General features: G+C 42.1%; 1 protein-coding gene across 13 annotated transcripts in view; it reads left to right on the plus strand.

The window, feature by feature from the left end:
* Positions 1-19044, plus strand: part of BBX (BBX high mobility group box domain containing) — a 136228-nt gene extending 117184 nt beyond the window's left edge. For all 13 annotated transcript variants that reach the window (XM_015877871.2, XM_015877881.2, XM_032447975.1 and 10 more), the window contains 2 exons: positions 76-268; positions 3075-19044. In XM_015877871.2, coding sequence (XP_015733357.1) covers positions 76-268; positions 3075-3162 — 281 coding nt within the window. In that variant the 3' untranslated portion in view covers positions 3163-19044. The remainder of the gene's footprint in view (positions 1-75; positions 269-3074) is intronic.
* Positions 19045-19584: the final 540 nt, after the last annotated feature.

Raw genomic sequence — 19584 nt, forward strand, 5'->3', positions numbered from 1 at the left:
AAACTGGACTGGTCAGTACCTCAATGTCATGAACATAAAGGCTAGACTTGCAAGCTTAAGTCTCTTTTGTTACAGAGGAGAAGCCAAAAGATCTTCCACAAAGCAGTCTTCAAAAAGCATCGAGTGCAGAAACGGATTGCAACAGTGAATGCTCCGGAAATGCAGAGACACAAGAAAATCATAGTATTACATCAGATATGCCAGCAGTGTCTGCATTTTTTAGCTTAGCTGCTCTGGCAGAAGTAGCAGCAATGGAAAATGTACACAGGTATGATTTTCTTTTTCCCTTGATGCTAGAATGTTCAGAAAGCATGCAAACTGCATCGTGTTTAATTTGGCCTGTGCTTCCTCCTCTACTGCTTTCTCTGACTGCTTCCTACCACTGTCTTCCTAGTGTTAAGTCGACACCTACATGACACTGAAATCTATTTCAGTATGATCCCCCTTGGTAAACTTGTCTCCCAGATTTTGTGTATAGACCACTTAAGATGCTCTTTGAAATCCTACTAAAAGAGAGTTTCCAATTTTCAGACACCATGTGTCAGGTAATAGATTGAAACAGTTATTGCACACTGTTTTCTATGTCTCTGTGGCCTAAGACTGCACAGAGAATTTCATATAACTTGCGCACAGATTATTTTACTGAGCATGACTGAATGAAGCTTGCATGTTATTTTTACTCTTGTGCTTTGCTATGTAGGAGGGAAAGCATTTGCAGAATGTCCTCAGGGCAGAGCAGTTCTGAGTGGGTCTGGTCCTCTCTGTTTGAGAGTAAGGCCATTCACACAGATAACATAGAGATGCACGGATCTCTTAGGCCTGTTGGGTCAGTTCATGGTCAGATCTTGCATTCTAGACCTGTGATGGGAGGAAATGAATGGCAGTAAGTCATCTTTAGCTCTTGATTATCCAGTATCGTCCTTTGGTGCTCCCTACTGTTGAAGATATGGTGGCCTATATCCTTTGCTGTAGTGGAAAGTTAGGGAGAAAATTCTAGGCCAGTGTGAAACCATCACAGCCTCAACAAATGGTATGTAACAGATTACTGGCTACCTATGAAACCACAAGGTAACAGCTGATGATGGCATTCACAACCTCACAGCCTACTGTTGATCTTGTAGCCCCTGTGGAAGGTAACACTTGATGATGGCATTCACAACCTCACAACCTGATCTTGTAGCCCCCGATGAACAATCCAGTTCTGTTTATTCAGACTTAATGTGAATCATTGAAAAGCCATTTTTTTAAAGCTTGAAGGGTGCCAAGAAGGAAAGTCTGATTAACCCAGCCTGGCACCTTTTCTCTACTGAAGCTGTTAACCTTGCTTAAGAAATAGCTTTTCAAGTAAGAAATGTTTTCGTACTACAATCAGCCCAAACTTTTCTCGCAGTTTTGCAAAACAACAGTCTGCTATCAAGACTGCACAAGTATGAACTTCTGTCATCTTCCATGACAGGAAGCCATGAAGTGAGACCTGGAGAAGTGCTGTCCTGAGTTCTGCTTACACTCTCATCCTTGTGGTTTCATTGATTTCCAGTAATGCTGTGAGAAGTACTGCACAAGAATGACAAGATTCACTTAGTTACGATGTTATCCTCTTTGTTCTTCTAAAAGAATTTCTCCCTCATTTTTCCTCATCAAAAATAATGTTTTGAACAGATGTTTTACTTATCCTTCTGCTTGGGTCTTCCTTACCTACAACCATATTTTGTCAGCTCATCGTGCAGTTAGAGCAGTGTGGCACCTTTCATAAGGCCTGAAAAAGCCAAACCAGCAAATGTCTAGCAACTGTTGCAAATTCCAGCTTCTATCACTAGGGAAAATGAAAAGGGAGACTCTTTCCAAGTAACAACTTTGCCATAGGTCTCTTGATGGAAATCAAAACAGAAACCTGAATCTGATGGGCTGCGTGCTTCTCTAACTTCTACTCTGTTGGCTGTTTATTATCTGTGCAACTTCTTTATCTCTGAATAACTGGAAATGAGAAGAATAGTATTAGAGGTTTGCTTGAAATGTTCTTTTCAGACTCTAAATCCAATTATTATATAATTTTACACCGTCTTGGGCTTCAGAAACCAAAGTCCTTTCTAAGTGTAACCAGAGCTTGTCTGGAAGTGACAGCATGGTTTTCATTTGAGTGTTTGTTTAGCTCTGGTTACCTTGTGTGTGCCTTAGTTTAGAACTTGTGATCCCGAGCTGCATTTTGTACCAAGGCCATTTCACTGCAATGCAGGTGTGCAAAGCATGTCAGTACCTACATTTCTGTAGAGAACGTAACTGGCAAAGTGCAATCAAAGTGGCCTTAATGTAAGTAAGAATTAGGCTCCAGATTTTCACGGCTCAAAGTGACACATAATGTAACAATAATAGCATCTGACTTGAGAAATTAGATAACAGGCGGTGACGTGCTTTAGCATGTATTTTAAAAGGCAAGCTGCAAAGGAGCTCTCCCAGGTCCATCTGCTTCAATGACTGATGTTGATTTCTAGCACGTAATTCTGGTGCAGTTTATTTTTATGATATCCTGTGCCAGGGGATCATTTGTAAACTAACACTGCTGAAGTAATGAAAGAGATGTTGTGCTGGGTTGATGAAGTGTTAAGTCATGAAACTCGGAATCATCACAGCATGTTACTGCTGATAGATATATTTTTGTATTGCTTAAAAGCTTGTTATTGACTCTCATTAACATGACATACGCCTCTGTGCATTTGCCATCTTTTGCCGTATGTGAGCTTTGCTCTCCACAGGGCTGAAACCACCCATTTGGGAAACATGTTAACAGCACTTGTGTGCTCTTAACTTACTCTTTGGCCATCTGTTTTGTTTTGTGTAATCAAATACCATCAAGACTTTTCTGACTTTGCAGGTTGTCCACAGGATATTTTCTTACTGTTGCAGGAATGCCTGTAAACAGAGTTAGCAGCCAGCAGTATGAGGACATCTGTGGCAGCGTGGTGTTACGGTTCTGTAGCACTAGATGTTGAACTGAATCACTTGCTAATTTCTCTTTCCTGTCTGATAAAAGCATTTCCATGCTCTGAATAACGGTGGTTTTCTGTTTTTCTTTGCAGAAATCAGAGGGCCACACCTCTCCCACATGATGGACAGCCAAATGAAATGTCTCAGGCTCCAGTGCTTATTTCCTGTGCTGACCAGTGAAGCTCCACTTTATTGTAAAACATTGTGCTTTACCTAATATCCTAGCCTTGTCTTTACCAAGGGAAGCTAGTCAGTCCATGTGATGGAAACTATAGACTGCAAGCAAGTGCTTATTGCTCTGAGTGGCCCAGAATTCACTGGAAGCCAGACATTAGCAACTTGGGCCAGGTCCTCAAATCGGAACCCAGTATGTAGGAGGGTGATATTATTTGTCTATTAATGAACAGGAATGGAATGATCCCAGAGCTTGCTTTCTATTGAAGGCTTTTAAACAGTAAACAGGTGGTTGATGTGAAGAAGGCTGCCTTTACTGTTAGTTCACACAGCATCTCTTTTACCAACCAGAGAGTATGGCAACTAGTTTCATATAATGCCTAGTTAAATGAAAAAATCAACAACAAAAACACTGACGCACTGCACTAGTTATTATTAGATATTCTTAGTCATTTTTGTACATGAAGATTTAAGTTCTAAGATGGTTTATATTAATAGGTTATGCCTACGTTTATATTGTAGAATGAATATAAAACCTGTTCCAGAGAACTCAAGGCAGCCTGGACAGATGTACCATTGTTAGCGGTGTTTGGGCAGCCACGTGGTCCAGATGTTCTGCACTTTTATATTTGCCACCAGAGTGGTAGAGTTTACTGGCAAAAATTCTGACAGGCTATGTTTGGGTTTTGTTTCTTTTTAATTTAGCTTTGAATAACCAGGATGATGTGCATTAGAAAAAAAAAAGGAGTGGTGTATGAAAAAGAAAAATACTGCAGAGAATAGACTTGTCTTTCATGCCGTGGAAGGTTCCTTTATTTTTGCATAGATATCTGAGTGACTCGGTGAAACTTTCCTGTAAACAAAAAGTACTGCAAATATGTTTTTCAAAAGTGACCTTAGTATTATTTCACCATTCTGAAAGACCTAAAAGCATGACTTGTCAATATACATGTACTCTGATAAGCATACCGTTTGCATTTTAAAGACACTGGCATTGTTGTTGTAGTTACTATGCACAGACGGCTTCAGAGTTTGTATAAGGGGCCAATTACAGTTTGTGTTGGTCAAGGGGAAAGTTTTATGCAGATAAACTACAACTGAAGAGTAATGTTTGACCGAATTCAGACTACCACAGATCCGCCTGCCAGCTTCTGTCTTTGCTTATGCTGAATTTTTGTGGTTTGCTCTCATAAATGCATCCCGAAAGCCAGGCCAATTGTATCACTTGGCCTGCTGTATTCGCTATTTTGACCTACACTATTGTATAACCAAGCATTGATTCCTACCAACAGATGCAAAGTGATCAGTAGTAATTAATCTAAAGCTACAAATTCAACAGGGTACTTCTTCAATAGCACAAGATGTTTCCCTAATTCTTGCATTGTAGCACAACAATTTACCAAATTGGACTCCAGCAATAATTTTATATTAGTCTTCGTCATACTGGCTGACTTTTTGATAGTATTAGCTTGAGTTTGAAGTTCTTTGAATTAAGTCTTTAAATGATGCGAGTTTACATCATTCTATCAGGCATTCTTATTTATACTTGACTGAACTGATAATATGTTTTGGGGTTATTTTGTAACTAATTTGATGTAATAGCCATATGGACAGTAACTCTATTAATGCTTGCTAGGTTTAGCCTTTCTTTGTTGTAGCTAAGTGAAAGTCTGTGGTTCGTTGTTGGGAAACAACGTACCAAGAAACCACCTGAGTTGTAACAAAGGGTTAAAGGTTTGGCTAGGGTAGACAGCTTGGAAAGTCTCACTAAAACAGCACCATCAAAGATGCATGTGTTGGAAGAAGGGAACAACGACAAGAACAACTAAATTTCAGAGCCGATGTGTCAGTGAAAAGGCTTTTTTTAAAAATTCAGGTGAATTTATGAGTAAGAGCCCCTCAAATGCCATTGTAGCCTATGGCAGTATTTTTAATAAGATTTTATTAAAGTTTTATAAGTTATTTTAACAAGACAGAAAAACTAAAGACTTTAAACTGTTGGGTCACAGCAAGGTGGCTGTTGGAGTTTTGGACCACTTTATAATTAGCTGAAATCCAAATATGTTACAGTGCAGGCCGTTCACCTTGACAATGGTACTAACTTATTTCTCTAGAAACCTTTAGAGTAGATATATTTTTGTCAAAGCACCCCATCCTTCCTCAATTTAAATTTCAATATTGTTCCTGAAGATATTTCTGTATATTAATGGTACCTTTTTTAAAAGAAACAGAAAATTACTTTTTTCTATATGAATTAATATCTTACTTGATCTGCTTTTCCTTGACTTTCCCTTAGAGAGGGGGTAGGGTTGGGTCAGTTTACTGGATATGACTGTTTTCAGATACTTATAAACCTTTTTGTAGATATGCTTAATTTTTAAGCGATTAGGCACTGAGAGTAGCAGAAATCCTGCAAAGCTTTATAGTTCACTAGGCATTTGCCTTTGTTGGTTCTCTGAGTGACGTCTTGATTTTCAGTAGCTAGAGTTTTCCCTGAATCTACTAGAAGGGGTATCAGTATTTTCAGGTAACAAAGTCTGTTAGCACAACAAAAATTTCAGACCAATATCTTACTGTATTGGGGGTGGGTTGTTGTTGTTTTGGTTTTTTTGGGGGTTGTTTTTTTTTTTTTTTTTTGTTTTGTTTTTTTGTTTTTTTCCTTGTTTTGTTTTAATTTTTATTAATTTCTGCTGCTTTTGTTTTGGAAAAATCATATTGCTATTGTGTGTACTTCAGTATACCAGCAAACACTGTTACCTGTTAACACATTGTCCACAAATGCCTCTAGAAAAGAAATTGTTGCACCTTATGTATATCTCAAGCAAACCAAAATATGATGCTTTTCTGCTTTGTTTATTCTGAATATGTTGTATCATACTTTACTGAACCCATTTTAACTTAGCTAAATCTATCAATATTTATGCATTTCACATTATTTTCTGGATCTGAACCTGTGTATAAATCTTTCTTTAAAAAAAAGAAAAAGAAAAAAAAAGCGATTACCTTAGTTGTTCTCTATCACTTTTCCATGGGAGTGGGGGAATCTCATCTCAAGTGTAAGATGCAGTACTGTCCCAGGTTTCCTTGGCTTTTATTTATTTAGTGATCTTGGGTATTTCATATATAGTTTTGAGGTATACAGAATATATTGTTGTAGCCAAAGCTACAGATGTAAGCAGCTGGGAGGAAAATACTGTAATGTCTTCTTAATTATTCTAGTACTGTATGCAAATATGGGAAGAACATTCTGCAGAACATTTGAGATGCAGATTCTCATCCCCACAGTAGGTTATTTTCCAGATATTAGACCAAATCAATGAAAAACATCCATGGAGATCAGTTATTGCTCTGCTTATGGCAGTAACCTACCCCTTGAATGTGCTGTGATTTCAGAGATAGAATATATTTATTTAAGATGACTGAATGCTCTTTTATACTAATACAGTATCCCAAAGTCATGAGCAAAAGATTTCTTGTTAATTTGGGTTTCTCTTTCATAGCATTGGCGCATGATGTTTGAAGTTGATGTGGTAAGCGTTGTTGTTGGAAAAGGGTGCAGGAACAGGGGATAGGAGGAAGCTTGTGAACAAACCAGTGTTGAGATTCCATCGTTGCGCTTTACTGTTTGGGTGAAATCTACTTCTGTAGCATAAGGCTGAAGAGCATTCTGCAGCCTGTACCAAGCAGAAACCCGAGAGAGTTGTAACTTACATCAGAATGAGGGAATGCCTTATAGTTTGGACGCTGTCATTTGGAGCAGGATATTACATTGGAGCTGTTTACATCTGCTGCCTGTTTAGCTACTGTACAGATACTGGAACAGATTGAAGGCTACAGTTGTAGTCATGGGACAGCTAAGGGAGGTTAAAAGGAAAGCTGGCCTTTGTTCTCAGTATGGTGAAGTTGTGGCAACAAAGAGGAGCTAGGAAGAAAGATACATGTGTGCGCGCGCGTGTGTGTGTACATTCTGAAATAGACAAAAACATAACGGTTGTACAAGATCTTGTAATGTATGTCGGTCCTTTGAGTGCACTCCCTTTTTTGAATGCTGAGTCTAATATGGCTACCTCTCCTAGAAGACTACTTTTGTTAACTTCCATTTGTTTTCAGGCTTGATCGTTTAATCTTTTCAGCCATTGGTACCATTTGTATATCGCTGTATGCTTTACTTCCCGAGAGCAACGTTTATCTGACAACACCAGGCTGAATATACAGTGGTAGCCAAACTGTGTTGCTGGAGCATTTTTGTTGAACCTCTGCCATAGTCATATGAGTTGCGGGATATAGGCCCACTTGGATGGGTTGTGTAAGAGCAGGAACTGCAGTGCTCATCAGGTGGTGGACTTCAGATACTCCCAGTGGTCATGCAGTCAGCCAAATGCTGCTCTTGAAATTTATTCTGGAGTTTACATTTGCAATCTTAATTTCACAAGGAAACATAACTGTGCAACTTTTGTGTTGTTATACCATACATTATTCGTTAGACAACTGTTTGTTTGCCGTGCTTGTTTTCTAGATTGTAGAGCTCGTAGGTATCTTTGCCATGTTCTGTACTATCTGTGGCATTCTTCTTACCCTGTACATATTATGAAAAACTATCATCTAAAGCTACCAGAACATTGAGTCATTTTCAGGACACTGAGAGATGAGAATGAGTGCATTTAGGCTGTGAAAGAGGTTGGTTTTTTTTGCCTCCTCTCCTGAACTTCCCAATAAAAAGGCACAGAGAGCTTTATTCTCTCACCTATTATAGTCTTTTATATACTCAGTATTTTCTACTGAATTGACAACTTTGAAGGAGCTTATGAAGTGGATGCACGTTTTATGTTCCCCCACTGATTCTTCTGAGGCAGGCATCTAGGAAGAACTGACTTGAGACCTCCACTCAGCAGCACACCTAAGCTTCTGCCTAAAATCATCCTTATTTGAAGGGCAGCGTTGCATGTTGCAGTGCAACCATGCAGGAGCCTTGATTATGGACCACTGTGCCCCTAGAGTTGAGCTTTGGTTTTTGTGATGCTTCTGGAGGTGGTGTGTTATTTTGACCTAGGGCCTTCATTGGCACAGAGTTTTAAAAACAAATGCAAATAAGTTTAATGTTTGTTGAGTTCTTCCAAGGAATTATATTGTAATTTCTGGGTCTTGATCGTTAACTTATGCCAGCAGACCCATACTGTACTCTACTGGGAAAAAAAAAAAAACACCACCACGTCTGCTGTCAAACAGTACAGCCTAACTGACCTGGCTTCCGAATACAGTGCCCTGACCTGCTCTTTTAACCTTGTTTTTTTCCACGCACTGCTACACTTTATTCGGTGGTCTGAAGGTGACAAAGGCAAGAGGGAAAGAGATGTGTGTCTGTGTGTGTGTATACCTGTCTACACACACACGCACACACACACACACACACACACACAGGTATGCAGTGGCTTGGGAGTTGTTACCTGTATAAAAGCGTTCCCATGTTAGGTCCCAAAGCAACGCGAGGTTTCTCAGACGATGGTTTTCAGACTTTCTTGGTAGGTTTCATTCTCTTTCCTTCACGTTACACCATAAGGTGTAATTGTCAAAAATGTCTGAAAAGATACCGGCACTGTGAGAACTTCCTTTCTCAGCAGTGCTTGCTTTTCGTTACCAGTCTGTGTTGACAGTTTTAACACGCCTGATTTGCTGTGATCTCTCTTTGTAGGGCCCAGTCCTTCAACTTTTATTCTCGTACATAATTCCACTAAATTTTGACCCCATATTTGGCTTTATTCTCTCCAGAGCTTGGTGTAAACATGCCTTATAATAGTTCATCTCCATAAGTGGTATAACGGAGCTACTGCCTTCTTAGATGTGTGTAGTTAGAAGTCAATAAGCACATTTATAAAATGTCATACTTTCTTCGGAAACCTCTATCTAATTTGATATTAGGTGCACATGTTAAGTCATGTGTATAACATGCTAAAGTACATTAAACTGTGATCAAAAACTGAATAAAATATTTAATAAAATATTTGAAATATTTGAAAAGGACCGTCAAATAGATTTCTTTATGTTCGTTCTATTTTGGTTATCTAGTGTGTGCCTGTAAACAGTTTCCCATTTAAAACTAATGATTGCAAATAAATGCTATTAAAACAGAGCTGCTTTGATACTTCCCCTGCTTTACTATTAAGTGGCTGTTTCCTTTAACGTATGGCTGACTTAGTAGCATTAGCAGAACGTGTTTTTAGCTAGAGTATGAGTTGGTTGGCTTTTTCTTTCTTTTTTCACTGTAAAAGAAGCCAGCTTGTCTTCCACCTGAAAATGGAAGATGCCAAAAAACAGAGATGGATCCCCAAAACCATGAGCTGTAGTTTCCCATCAGATCATCCACCCAACTTCTGCACGGTGACTAAAACAACTCTGCATGTTTGCAAAGATCCCAAGCCCATTTGTTCTTCTTGAAGATGTCCATAATGGGAGCTTTCCTTTTATTTTTTACAAACTTCCAAGCCTTGACCAACACTTTTTGACACTGTTGGAAAGATCCGCACACCAGTGCAGGTACCACAGAATTCACTGTATGTATATCAGCGTGAAGCTGAAGACTGTGGACTAAGGAGAGGTGGGACTCAGTGTAGTTAAACTGGGAAAGCCATTTGCCCTTTCTTCTAAGCTTCTGGATCTTGTCTTCAAGCCACTGGAAAGCTCATTTCTAACCCACGCAAATGTAAATGAAGTTGTCTCACACAAAGAAGCCTCTGCGATGCTTTCAGTCTCTGGACACCAGAAGAACTTCCTCAGAATGGCTTCTCTCTGGAAAGCAAATAGCAAGCAGCATCCATATTTAAACTTAAAGATCCCCACTACTTTCAAAGCTTATTTAAACCAGTACTCTGTTCTTCCCTTGTATTTTACCTTCTTTATTTAGGATTGAAAATTAGACTTTGGGGAGGTCTCGCCTTTTTTTTTCCGGCCTTGGATGCCTGAAAGGTTCCTTGGTTGCAATGTATTTTTTGCATCACACAAGGCCCAGGTACAGAATATACAAAATCAGTAGAAAACAGTTGTTCGCTTGCAAGCAGAGATCTGTTTCTGGGTCAGAAGCAGCAGAAGGGAAGCTTTTACTTTTGGTGGGGGGGAGTTGGGTTGGTTTGGGGTTGCTTTTTTGTGTGTGTGTTGTTTTGTTTTGTTTTTTTTCCAGCCATGTGCCACTTACTCAGGGAAGAAGAAATGTACTCAATCTTGCACTGCCTTTACTGGTTATGCATCAGCTGTCTGCAAAGAAATACCAGGAATGAAGGAGCTTCAGAGCTAAAAGCCTGAATGTAATGGTCGTATTTGGGAAAGGGAGAGAAAAGCTCTGATGCAGCAAGAAAAAGCTGTGAGGAATCTTACAAAACACCTTTTTTCTCAGTACAGTACGCTCAGTCAGGGACACTGAATTACAATTCCTTTTTTTTTCTTAGCAGATTACCTTAAAATATAGCCATCTTCATTACTCAGACTTCCACGTTTTTGTGTCTGCTCTCATTTTGTTCTTCCAACAAAACACCTGCATAGTGCAGCCCACTCAGTGCATCTAGACCTCGTTTGTTACCCAGCTCTCACGCTGCTACTTGCAGCTGCTTGGCATTACACTGACACTCTCTTAACTGTCAGGTAAGATGAATTCCCCACTCATGCTTCCAAGACACAGGATGGAGAGACATCCTCTTCCTAAGGTGATTTACTTCTGCCCAGCATTACGACGTTCTCCATGGTTTCCATTTGTTGGGTTCTTTTCATTGCTCATCACCTTCTTTTATTGTGCTTTTAATCCTGCCCTGAAACAGACTTTTTTTTTAGTGATTTTGCAGTGTAAAAGCATTAAGTGAGATGCAAAGGCTACTCGAGCGTACCATAACCATCATACAGCACGTGGAGCTGCCAGTTCTTCAGTAGGACCGTAGCACTTCGTAACAAAATACGAGACAACGTTTCTATATCTGCTGCAAAGTTCTGTTTTGTTCTCAAAAATAAAACCTATCAGATATAACGCCTACCAGCTATTCAGTGTGAACTTCTTTTTGTGGACTGTTCTTGGCACAGAAACAGCAAGAAGCTGAGCTCTAATACAGTTGCGCTTAAAATGTGCTGAAGATTTCAGCTAGGCTTCATTTGGTGCTGGCAGGAGAAGGAGGATTAGATCTTTGGCACAAGTAATCTAACATTGGACATAGCTGTCTGTACTGCAGCTGAAACTGGTTGAAAACCCAGCTTGCATAAATCCATACCAAAAGTTTATTCCATACAAATAGGTACTTCAGTCTGTTTGTCTGTGAAACAAGAGGAACTCGTTGAAATAGATCCCAAAACCAAACTGGTTACTGTAGAGTTTCAGGCTTAACACCAAAGTGTACTTTGCTGAATGCAAACACCTAGGACTTCAGTCTGCAGCATTTTGTTTATTACTTCTGCTTGGAGATGGAGAAGTAACACTGAGAGCATTAGGTGCATTCATTACAGTGTGTGTTTGGCTACTTTGCTAGGTCATCTGGGAAGATGTTTCACAGGCACTTGTTCCCTTGCTCAAATTAAAGCTTGTATTTGCATTCACTGTGTTTGTGGCTAAGGCTTCTCCTGCAAAGGGAAACATAGTCATCTGCATGGCTTACAGTAACGCATCTTCCAGATGCACTCACTCTTTTCTGAGGTCAGAGTTGTCTGCTCAGGCATTTGATAACGTGATGTGGAGACACTTGGTGATCTTCCTTTGCCAAGGTGTTGTTGAGAGGTCCTACATGGCCAAGCTTCCTGGTGATGGCAGCCATTGGGCTCAGGTCTGGTCCTTCTGGTGCTCAGTCATGTTCCTTCCAAGCCCTTTGTGAGTGCTCTTAGCACCTTATTCAGTGCCTGGAGTTAGGACTGGTGCTTTTCCTGCAAGCTTTCCAAGTATGAAGAACCATTCCTTGATGTCTTCATGACTGGGTCCTTAAAATGATTCTGCTGCAGGAGGTCTTACAGCTTAGCAGCACGTTGCCAGAAGTTTCAAGGCCTAGTACATCTGATACTAAAAACTACCAGGAGATTTCTGTTCTAGATGGGACCTTCTGAGTAAAAAAAAGAAACAAACCTAGCTGGAACCAGATGAAGAAGTCAGGCATTCATGAGCATCCAGGTGCTTACAAGCACCTTTGAGTTTGTGGATGACAGGCTTGATATGCCCTTGGTTACAGCAGCCATGTGAATCGCCTGCAGAGACCAACAGGTCATCACAGCATTGGTTTTCATCTTGATTTGGGGAGCACTGTTTTCTACTGGAAGTCAGGAGGCAGGAAAATCACTGTCACAGCACATGATGGAGCATTTCATTGTCTTCAAGAAGCTGAAATTTCGAGAGCAGGGTTTGCCAGCCCTTAGCAGAAGTTTAAATATGAAAAAGATCAGAAATTGAAGTTCAAGTGCACAGTTGGGAATGGATGCCATGAGTTGTTTCTGTGACCGCAGCAGTAATTTTTCAGTCAGCAGCGTGTGAGCTGCGTCAGGTGTGATGCAGATGGGAAGCATTCCATCAGGTGACAGGTGTATTTGGCACTTGGCAAGAGTGTTGTAAATAACAACTGCTTCTCTGCTGTACTTCTTAACAATGTGAAGTGTTGGCCATTGCTTTCATCTGTACTTATGCAAATTGTTTGTGCTGTGCTTCAGGAAAATATGCTGTATTGAATTTGGGTAATTCTCATGTAGGAATCCAGAGCTGTGAAGGAATCTCTTAGGAGTGAAGGGCTGCTAGAGGATGCTTTATGAAAATGCTAGTATTTATACAAGTGTGACTGCAGATCTCTGAGCCAGGCTCAGAGAGTTCAGAAAATACTCCCAAGTGCTTTGCAGGATCACTCATGTTTTATTATTTTTTACTCAAATATATATATATATATATATATATTTGGTGATATATATATATCACCAAAAACCAATGAAGTCAACAACCTTCATGCCAATGCTTTGTACTGGATGTCCTTGTTCAGACAGCGCATGTTGCCTTGAACCCTCTTGGCTCCGTCAAATCCACTGTCCAAGTGAAAGCTGTTTTATATTTGCTGGAAGAAAATCTCATGTCATGTGTGGGTTTGTTTATCTTGCTGGCAGTTGGACATGTTGAGCTTCACTTACGAATTTCTCACCTTCCTTCTCAGTCATCTCACCTTCCCTCCCTTTCCTCGCACGGCTTACGACTTGACTGACATCAGTTCCAAACTTCCCACTCATGTGCAGTGGGATGGGAGCAGTACCAGACCATCCCGAGCTACTTCACAGCTCTGAAAAATATGCAAAGAGCATCCTGTATTTCATAATGCTTTTAGCAGCAACGTTTCCTGCCCATGGCTGGACATCAGCTGCAGCTTCTGCAGAGAGAGAAGCACAGGGCAACGGGATCTGCCAGCGATGCCAGCAAAGCAGCGGAGCCTTCCCTCCAGCCTGGCTTTCTTTAGGGGAGCCAGAGAGCAGCAGTGCCAGGAACCCAGCAGTCCTTTGAAATACCATCAACTACTTCCTTCTCCCAGCAGTCTGTTATTGAGAAAAGCTTCACAGTTGAAGAGGACTTGGCCTGCCTTATTTCCAGTGTGTGGCTTGTGACGGCAACTAACTTTGGAGGTAGCGTGCTGACTGTCTTCAAAAACAAAACAGAACTTCAGTGCTGCCTATTAGACCTACACTGTTGGTGTTAATCCATACTAAGCCTTAACTTGCAAAATAAATCTTGGCACGTTCCCGAATTTCTTTCTTGGAGGGAAAAAAAAAAAAAAAAAAAAGGAAAGTTCCCAAGCATTTAGATTTAATTTTTCTGTAATTACTGAGGAAATCCTCAGCTCGAGTAAGGCTTCAGGAGGATGAAAGCACCACGGCAATCACACTGACAAACTCCATTGGAATGTATTGAATTGGGCTTCCAGGTGAAGAACACAGACTTCATAAACACCAGGGCAGGAAACCACACCGACAAGTCACATCTCAGTACTGGCTGATCCCTTCCATGCAAGTCACATCTCTTAGTCTGCAGATTTTGTGAGGCAGTAACACGTTTTTCAATTCCCATGTCTTTCGTCTGCTGTTTGAAGTCTAACCCGGTGGCTTTGCTTGTGTCAGGTGAGCAGACTCCCTGTGGTTTTGAGCTGTTAGTGTCTCAGGTTGAAAATGATTTTAAAGCTGCAGCTGGGAGTGTAGTAGTGCCATGGCTGAACACCAGCAGCCCAGATGTGGGTACCAAATGCTGATGGATGCTCAAGGGATCCTCCTGCAGGTGCGGGCTGGCAGCAGCGGTGTCGCACACTTGGGGGTGTAGCCTCAGCCATGTCCCTGAAACAGTGCTGGTGGTGGCATACAGAGCCCTTGGGCACGTGTTGTGCAGTTGATGTGAAGGCATTTTTATTCTGGTATTGTTGCTACTGGGCATCGATTTAATCAGGGAGCATTAAATTAGGAAGGGTAGCACTGACATGCATTGCTAAATGTGTCTCGAGATGGTCTTTTCTCACCCACGTGAACCTTAAAAAAACAACAGAACTGGCATGCAGACAAGCTCGTAGGAAAAGCCAGCATTTCCGTGCATCAGATCCTGCTTGTGCCACTTGTGTTTCTATGGTGAAGGCAGGTTATCAAGCTGTTAAAATAGCTGTTCACTTCAGAAGTGGTAAACAGATGGATTCCCACAGCTGGCTGTAGGTGAGCAGCAGCCTGGTGCCGCCACTGCTGCTGTTTGTTTCCTTCACTCTGTGGAAGCTGGTTGCCATTGGTGTCATTGTATCACTTCCTTTCCATCACCAGCTGAGAGCAACTTGTTTAAGTGAGGTCATCTCTCCGGGCAATTGTAATATGTGGAAAAACAATACCACAAATCATCTGCACGGTAATGCTGGCGTTTCCTAATGATGTCTCACCTCATTGTTTGTGAGTACCTGTTTACAATGTCCCGGGGTCCTAGTCTGACTTTCTTTTTTTATTTTCTTTTGAAGCAGAGTCATGTTTACTCCAGATTAATTAATTTTTAGTGCTGCTTCTGGCAAGTCTAAAAGCAGCTGCTCTTGGAGTAGATTGTAGAGAGGCCCATAATGTCTTGTCAGGAAGATATAAACTGACTCTTAACAGGACACATGCTTGTGTGCACTTGGGCCAAGGTAGAAAACCAAGCATCCTGCCAAGGTGTTCAATGCATCCTTTGTGGGGGCAAGACAAGATGCTGGTGGTATTTACGTAGCATGGAGTCACAGGGACTTGGGGGCATCATCTGGAGTGCTTCTCTATCTCAGGACAGGTTAAGCTGTGCCTGCCTGAAAGATGGTTGTGGAATCCACCCTTACTTCCACAGCGCCCATGAGCATAATTATAAGAGATAGGTAGGTAAAAAAAAACCCACATCTTCAGAAGATATGCTAGATAAGTATGTTTTTGTTAACGTGACATTAAAAATAACGACTGGATAAGATCTGAGGTGAGATTTTTCACAGAGTGCCAGCCCAGCATGATCACTAGCCACGGGACTCCCACATGCCTTCAAAAACCTCTTCTCCTGAATGGTTTGTCAGGTTGTCTTTTAATAGCCATACCAGAGAGGTTCAAAGCAACCTTTCTCCCAGCGCTGTGTTTTCTATCTAGCAGTTGCCTTCAATTTGTTTTTACGGAGTTCTGACGGTAAAAACAGAACAAAAACAAACCTGCCAGCTTTTTCCTTAGTACCCTTGTGCGGATGCTACAAATCAGTCCTTAAAGCCATACTACTGTGGGGTGGAACCCAAACAAGGAAAACACTCATCTTAGCTTGCATTCAGGTGTGCTGTGAATGCCAGAATGTGGCCATCCTCTCATGGATACCACCAGGCTGAGCAGTGGGCATTTTGCTGGGCCTTCAGTTGGGTCCCAGCAATGAGCCTTGCGTCCAGCCTTGAGTCCTACCCATTCTCTCAGTGGGATGCCTCTTCCACACCAGTGCCCCAAGTGCTGGATGTAGGCCATGCCTGCATGCAGCCTGCTTTCTGATCTACCCGGGCCTAGCTTCCCCATTCTTCATCCACACAGCCCAGAGAGGGAAAGCCACCACAGAACCACAGCCTTCCACAGCGCCTTGTCTGCTCTGTGCTGCCAATGCTATTACTGGCCCTACCATCCCAAGCAGAAAGGGCAGCAAGAAGCAGGTCTGGCTGGAGGCATGACGTGACCATCAGGTGCTGCCCCTTGGCCACGCTGTGTACCACGGGGCAGACCCGAGCAGTGACATCTAGGCCAAAAGAAGGAATAAAATCAGGGGCTGGTGCTGCATCCAAGGGCTATAAAACCATGGTAGGGTGCAGACTGAAGGACCAGAAAAACTGAGCTCCTTGTTCTCTTGCTCACTTGGCCCTGATACAGGCATGGATGTTGTGAAGAGTGTGTGTGGGTGCGGGACCCAAGGCTATTTGACTTCAGCAAAAAGCCTTTGGAAAGATCCAGTGTGGGTGCCCACCAGCTATGGGCTGACATTTGAAGGGCAATATTTCCACAGACACCTCTCTGCAGTAGCGGGCAGCATCAAGTGACAAAGAATCTGTTGGCTTAAAGGAGAGAAGGTACACCAGAGCAGTTCATAAGATGGGATTCACAGCTTGTGAGTCAGATAAACGGCTTTATATAGGAGGAAATGATGTGTGTAGTAGGAATTGGCTGATTTTCCCAGCCCTGGCAGGGATTGTGGTGTGTCGAGAGTCTTTGGCTCCCAGTTTCACATATGAACTATTAAATATGGTGGGAGCCTGTCAAGTTGCAAATTGTGCACCACATCAGCAGTCTTTGGCTTTCGCTATCGATGTAATTCTCAGTGATGCCTGGAGAAGTCTTTCTTTCTGGTTGCAATGGCCTTGAAATCCCTCATCCTTCTGTGGATTTCCTAACACTTCTCTGCAGCTCCACCAGGGTAAACCAAACTGGGGTGCAGTAGGGTCAAAACTGACAGCTAAGGCTGTTGATTGCAGGAGATCAACTTGGGCACTGCTATTCATCTTTCTCCTCAGCAGTCAAAGAACCAGCAGCAGCTGGTGAAGGTGAAGCTTCAGTTGGTTTTACACCTGATGTAAGCACTTCTCTTTCAAAATCTGCCCGTTTGTTAACCCTTTCCAGCACAGCAGGATGCTGCTGGTTCTCTGTGCTGCTGAGTGAGTCCCATAGAGCTGACCAGAAGTTGCAGCACTGACAGCAAGCACCGACCCTGCAGTTGCTTTTTGAAGTTCCAGATCTCCCTTGTCTGATGCTGACACATCTATCTGCCTTATGCCAAGCACAGACGAAGGTCCACAAGCTTAAATAAGACATGGTGATGCTCTGTGATGATGCAGAAACTGGGATAATTGAGTTTTCAGCAGTTCTCCTCATAGTGGGTTTACCTTGATGGGCTGAAGAGCTTATGTCCTGCATGATTCAGGTCAGTGCCTCACTTTTATGTGCTTCTCTCTTATTGCAGCACATCACTATGTGCTCAGCATCAGTGCTCGGCGGGATGCAGAGCTGCTGCTGCTGTCATAGGTGAGATTGCTCCTGAAGGCGTGGTGCAATAGCAGTCAGGGATTTTGTAGCTCTGTTCTTTTGTAACCCAATGCCAAGGCTAATGCTGAGTTCAGCAAGGATGTGGTTGCCTGGCACAGTGCTGATTTTAATGTCAGGTATGTTTTTAAATCGAAACGACCCTTCGTTTTGTAATACTGCAAATACATCCTGCTCTGTCTGGACATCCATCTTTAGAAGCAAGCACGGTTATGCTCCCTTAGCAAGATGTCATGCTTACTATGGACAACAGTTTGTGTATTGCCACGCTGTTACCGGTGTACCCCACGCAAATCCATCTGCTCGCCATCGGGGTGGTGTGGGAGGCAGGGCAGTGGGGAATCCAGATGTCATCGCTGGGTTGGGAAGAGGCCTCTAGAAACACTTTGGGTGAAGGGTGTGTTGATGGTTTTCCTTAGGTGGATGGAAGTGGCCCTTTTTGGTGTGTTTGGAGGAGAACGAGGGGGTTGGCAGGCGAAGCATCTTGTATGAGAAGCGTTCTTTCAGATTAAGCAACAAAACTCTGCATGCACATACAGACTAGGTCTTCATAATGCAGTCAGGCTCTGACAGCGTATTGCAGCATTATTGCTATTTATAACTGATGATTACTAACAACACTATAATCGAGCAAACTTAGTGGTAGCAACATAAATAGCAATCTGGATGACTGAAGGCATTGCCATCACTGGGGATGGCAACTGCGGCATTAGAAGAAAACTCTGAGGGAAGATACTGGTTGTTGATACACGAGCTTGGGTCTGCTAGTCTTTTATATACCATTTTTAATATACTTCCTGAAAATGAAGCTTCAGAAAGGTACACTGCCTCTTTAAAATTAGCCTAGGAACTACAGGTAGTTCACATTATTTTTAAAATAATAAATCTCTCTATATATCTATATTAAAATATATATGTATACATAAGTTGGCTGGCCTGCCTTGTGGGAAGGCGGCGGCCGAACTAAGTCTGAGCTACTATTGTATTACCATGGTCTTCTGTTTTGTAGATAGCCCCTCCTCCCTAGATGAGGTTCTGTTCTCGCTCCACAGAAGGTGCCTGTGTATATAACTCCTTTGTATTGCTTTCTGCAGAGTCCCTTATATATTTCTTACTACTAATGCTGTGTAGAAAATGAAATCCAGAGATTTTACTACTGATAATTAACCATATAATGGCCATTAGCAAAATAAAGATTTAGTTGTTTGGGAAACAGATTATTTATATTGTGTATGGTTTATTGCCTGATAACTTGTTTGGTGACTGGATATTCTTTTCCTTCTCCTGGTCCTTTTCTGCTTTTTCCAGCTATGGTGTTTACTCCTCACTTTGATTATCTAGCAGGCAATAAAGTATGTTGTATGTTTTGAAGCCAAGCGGTGTGCTTCTTGATTATCCCTTTGGGGAACTGCTGTTAGCAGAGGGCCCCGAGGTAGGACAGCCTCCCTCCCAGCAGGGAGCAGAGATGACACCCCTTCGGTGGCCACCTCTTTGAGGCTGAGAGTGGGGGCAGAGATGAGCCCACCCAGTGGCAGTGGTGCCCCACCAGGCAGCCGTCTGTGAGCCCTGTGGGCCTCCACAGAGAGCCATGAGGCTGAGATTAGAAGTGCTGCTGCGTCTCTGCTGGGCACCCCTGCTCAGAAAGGCAGAAGTGATTTTCTGCTCTCTTTCAAGCTGCACTTTCCTTATTGAGAAGAGGGGATACAATGTGAGCCCTGGAGCAGCATGAGCCCCAACCTACTGCTTGGGAAAAGTGATTTTTTCCTGGTAATGGAAGTATATATTCAATTTATTTTAATGCCAACAGAGAAGATGAACAAGAGTTTCACACACTGGAGGTGCCTAAGTTTGTCTTGCTGCACTTGCATGGTGGTAAGGAAAACAAGAATAACAGCGGCTTTTCACTTCTGC

The sequence above is a fragment of the Coturnix japonica genome, chromosome 1 (genome assembly GCF_001577835.2).
Source record: "Coturnix japonica isolate 7356 chromosome 1, Coturnix japonica 2.1, whole genome shotgun sequence".
Taxonomy (NCBI): Eukaryota; Metazoa; Chordata; class Aves; order Galliformes; family Phasianidae; genus Coturnix; species Coturnix japonica.